Source organism: Triticum urartu, chromosome 3 (assembly GCF_003073215.2).
Source record: "Triticum urartu cultivar G1812 chromosome 3, Tu2.1, whole genome shotgun sequence".
Lineage (NCBI taxonomy): Eukaryota > Viridiplantae > Streptophyta > Magnoliopsida > Poales > Poaceae > Triticum > Triticum urartu.
The window spans coordinates 654,762,273-654,766,450 of NC_053024.1; the positions used below are offsets into that span (position 1 = coordinate 654,762,273).

The following is a 4,178-nucleotide window of genomic DNA, read 5'->3' on the forward strand; positions in this document are numbered from 1 at the left end:
TCTCAACAACCAACGCTCGAAGTTCTACACAATCTGGAGCTATCTTGATTATTTCCAAGCAAGATGCGCACCCAGCCACGTACATGACGTAGGCCGCCCTTTGCCTTGATCGATTCTTTGCTGGAAACAAACAAGCAACGCATGCACCCGAGATGTAGTGTGCGCGGACAGCCGCGACATACTAGCAAGTCCAGCTCGTCCAAGTCGACGGTGAGGCCAACGCACCCAGCGTACTCGAGGACGACCCTGATGCGCGCATCATGAATTAGGTCGACTGACTCGCGTGCGCTGCTGGGGAGGACGACGCCATGCCCGTGCGGCCGTGCAGCCGTACCTTTGCTCGTTCTGGGCGCGTTGGCCGAGAGCCGCACGCCATGCCCAACCCTGCCGCAGGGGCGGCGAGGCGGACGGAGGGGAGGCCGCGTGCAACCGACGCAGACAAAGGAATGACGCATCAGCAACCACGAGCGGGGAGGTGACGGCATCTGTTGTTTTCCTCGCGCTCGCGCGGAGGTGAAGCCGCAGGTCAAGGATCTCTGGAAAAACCGACGGTCCGCCAAATGAAAGATCTCCAGGGCGTCGTCGAGATCGGGTTCCGGCGTCCTAAATGCGCAGCTCCACGCGCTGGCCTCGTGGCCGTGCTCGCCATACTTACTATTCCAGGAAGAAGATGGACGCTTAGAAGAGAATAGGGAAGATTGAGGAAGAAGATAAAATATGACATGTAGGCCCGTGTAGTACGTGAGAGAAACAACCGATCCCGATCAGGATTGTCCTTCCAAACAAGTATAGAATCAGTCTAGGGTTTAGATTGACCGGGATCGAGAAATATAGGGTACAAATTTCAGGGATTTAGACGTGAGGGTTCATTAATGTCACACTCTATGAAATCAGGGTTTAAATCAGACTTCACTCTGCACCCGGCCACGCGACATCCACGGGCGCAGTGCGTCGACGACAGCCCATTGATCACGTACCTGAGCGCGCACACGCGTAGTTTATGGGGCGCGCCGTGCCGCGCTGCCGGCCGGTCGCGGCGATCGAAGCGGGGGAAAAGGCCGAACCGGCGACGCTGGAGCGCGCCGGCGCGAGCGGCGGGTTCACGTGCGCGCCGCGCGCGGCCGCCCAGAACCGCCGAGGCGACCGAGAAAAAGGTGGCGCGACGACGAGGGCCACCGGCCAAAGCTTAGCGAGTAAAATATAGTGCTCCGGTTACAGTATCAGGATTCGGCAGTGACCATGTATGTAAAACAAGCAGGAACCCAACAAAAAATCCCCGGGAAAAAAGTATGGCGCCACGCCATGGCTACGTACGTACACAAGGGAACACACGGATCGCTCGCTCTGACGGGAAACTGATGATAATTCCGGGAGCAAGAGACAAGGGCTCGTGACGACGGCACGACCCACCACCCGCCGTCCAGATTCACGCTCGGCTTAATCACGCCCCGCTTGGTGACGTCCCGCGGCCGCGCGCTAGCTGTAGTGGCGGTGGCGCCGGGCGGCGCCGCTGGTGCCGGTGCCGCTGGTGCTGGCCGTGGTCCCCGTGGTGGCCGCGGACGCCTGCGCGGCCATGGCGAGCTCGAACTGCCGCGCGGACAGAGCCGGCGGCTGCGCCTGTGGCGGTGGAGGAGCGGCGGAGGAGGAGGCTGAGGCTGAGGTGGACGCCGACGCGGTGGCCGGAGCGGTGGTGCCAGGAGGAGGGGCGGCGCGGTTCCAGGAGCGGACGCTGGAGGTGGTGCTGGTGCTGCCGTCCCAGCCGATGTGCGCGACGTGCTTGACGTCCGTGGGGAGCCCGATCACCATCTCCGGCTCCTCCTCCTCCTCGTCCTCCTCGTCGTACACCGCGAAGATCTGGTGGGAGAGGTTCTTGAACCCCCGGAGCAGCCGCGCCACCAGCGACAGCGACTCCCCCTTGGCCGGCTTAATCCCCGGCGCCGCCGACGTCCCCTCGCCGCTACCGCCAGCACCTGCGTACGTACAGTCGCCGCCAATCCAACATCCAATCAATCAGCGAACGAACAAGAAGTAAAACGGTACCAAGACAGCGCGCTAGCTAGCTAGGCCCTGCTCGGCGGCGTACCTTGGGGCTTCTTGGAGTGGACGACGTCGACGCTGGCGGCGGAGCGGCAGGCGGAGAAGGGGATGACGATGAAGCGGTCCCTCCGGCCGCGCTGCTGCTCCCTGCTGCCCATGCCGGCCGCTTCCAGAACCAACCAAGAAATCAATCCGGCCGGGCCCCGGGGCTAGCCGGCTAGCGCGCGAGCAAGGAAGGAAGGCAGGCGGGCGGCGAGGTAGCCTTAACTGGAGCAGGAGCGGAGGAGACAGAGGCGCTAGTGCTACTGCTAGTGCTGCAGCAGCCGAGCCGCCCGCCCACGGTACTGGTTGCCGAGTTTGGTATCGGCCGGGAGCGAGCTAGAAGCAGAGGGGGCAGAGAGTGGCTAGGCAAGGCAAGCGGCGACCTGCGGTGCGGCGTGGGGCGAATAGTAGAATACCACACCACTTGTAGCGGTAGTTTTGGCGCTGGCACCACGCGTAGCCGGTAGCCTAGCGACTCCTATATCGAGAGCCTGGTGCGGCAGCGGCGGCAACAGCGGTGCACTCGCACTGCATGCATACACGCTGTGGTGCTCGGCGCGGTGGGGGCAGGGGAGGAAGAAAACAGGGAGGGAGGGAGTGGGTTGGGTTGGGACGGTTGGTAATTTCGTACCCACCCCCACCCAGCCCCAGGGCAGGACTATTTTTGCACAACACGTGACAGCGAGACGCACGCAACGCATATACTCCTACATGGCATGGACGGATAATGCATGGGCCGTGGATTAATACTCCTACATGGCATGGACGGATAATGCATGGGCCGTGGATTATGGATGGGTGATTGAGTGGGTGCGCGGCTGGTCGGCGTCTCGGTGAGGCAGCAGCGGCAGCAGGGCAGTTGGGCTCGGGGCATACTGTATTCCTGAAGCTGAACCCGCGTTTGGTTTGGGTTGGTTTGGCTTGGTTTCCATGGACCAATGCCCAACTGCTTCCCTCTCTGCCTGTCACCAGCGCCCACCACTCCTAATCTCTGTACGTGGGCCTCGCTACGCTGTCGACACGCGGTGTACGCAGAGTGCCAGTATGTACACACCACATACTGTTGAGCCGTATTGGCGGGAGTATGTACGCTTCTGGTGCTGTTGAGCCGTATTGGCGTACGCCCGTCCATCGTGCCAGCCAGCTGCTCGCTCGGCCGTTGGCGGCTGCCAGGAACAACTCGGCTGGCGATTGGCGGACGTGCGTGCGTACTCTCGCCGCCTCACCTGCTCGTGTCGTATGTACTCGTAGCGTAGAATATCCAGCTCAACTTTTCAAGGGAGAATGACTGTGCACGAGTACTGTGCGCCGCACTTTGCCGTTGGCGTCTGCGTGTATGCGATGTTCTGCATTGGTACTGGAGCAGCTTTTCACGAATGCGTAAAACTCGCGTATCATTTCATTGAAATAAAAAAAGTCAAAAGCATCAAATAACGTAGTACTGCTAGTTATTGCACGATGACGTAGATGTCTGAGCTGCTCAACAAATTAAGTCTGAACTTCTGTTTTTTTATTCAGTCTTGCTAACTCTTAGTCGATGCTATATCCTTAAGATCTTGCATTAAAATCCGTGTAAAATGTTCTTTTCTATTTTATCTCCTCTTGCATATTATGTCACTTGACTGAGGTTTGGTTAAATCTCAGTCGACTGAGACCTAGCAACGGCATTTTTATTTTAGGGAAAAGGTCTGGACATATGACAATTTTGTTCTCTCGTTTCCTTTTCTTTAGCGAATTCTCTAGTTTCCTTTCAGTGAGGAGGAGATGGAGAACCTAGATGGTATAAGGGTGAGCAGGAGTGCTCCAGCTATTTCTCATCTTCTCTTTGGAGATGACTTGTTGATCTTGGTGAAGGCAAATACACAATGTGCAAGTACCCTTAAACATATATTGCACACATATTGTAGTAGTTCAGGGTAGCTGGTAAGTAATGGCAAGTCCAGTATATGTTTTAGTCCTAATTAACACCCCTATTGGGGTAAGGGAGGATATTTGCAGGGAGTTAAACATAGTTGCAGAAGCTTTATTTGACACATATTTGGGGTTGCCCATTATGGTGGGTGTGGATAGAAGTGATTGTTTTCAGCATCTTATTGATC

The 4,178-nt window shown here is 57.6% G+C and overlaps 1 protein-coding gene across 1 annotated transcript; it reads right to left on the reverse strand.

Annotated features, from left to right (window-relative positions):
* Positions 1 to 1,168: 1,168 nt before the first annotated feature.
* On the reverse strand, positions 1,169 to 2,631 carry LOC125549003 (CRIB domain-containing protein RIC4-like). Its single transcript, XM_048712508.1, has 2 exons — positions 2,084 to 2,631; positions 1,169 to 1,970 (listed from the first exon to the last, which is right to left on the reverse strand). Exons 1-2 carry the CDS (start codon positions 2,193 to 2,195, stop codon positions 1,477 to 1,479), a joined length of 606 nt encoding a protein of 201 aa, XP_048568465.1. The 5' UTR covers positions 2,196 to 2,631; the 3' UTR covers positions 1,169 to 1,476.
* Positions 2,632 to 4,178: the final 1,547 nt, after the last annotated feature.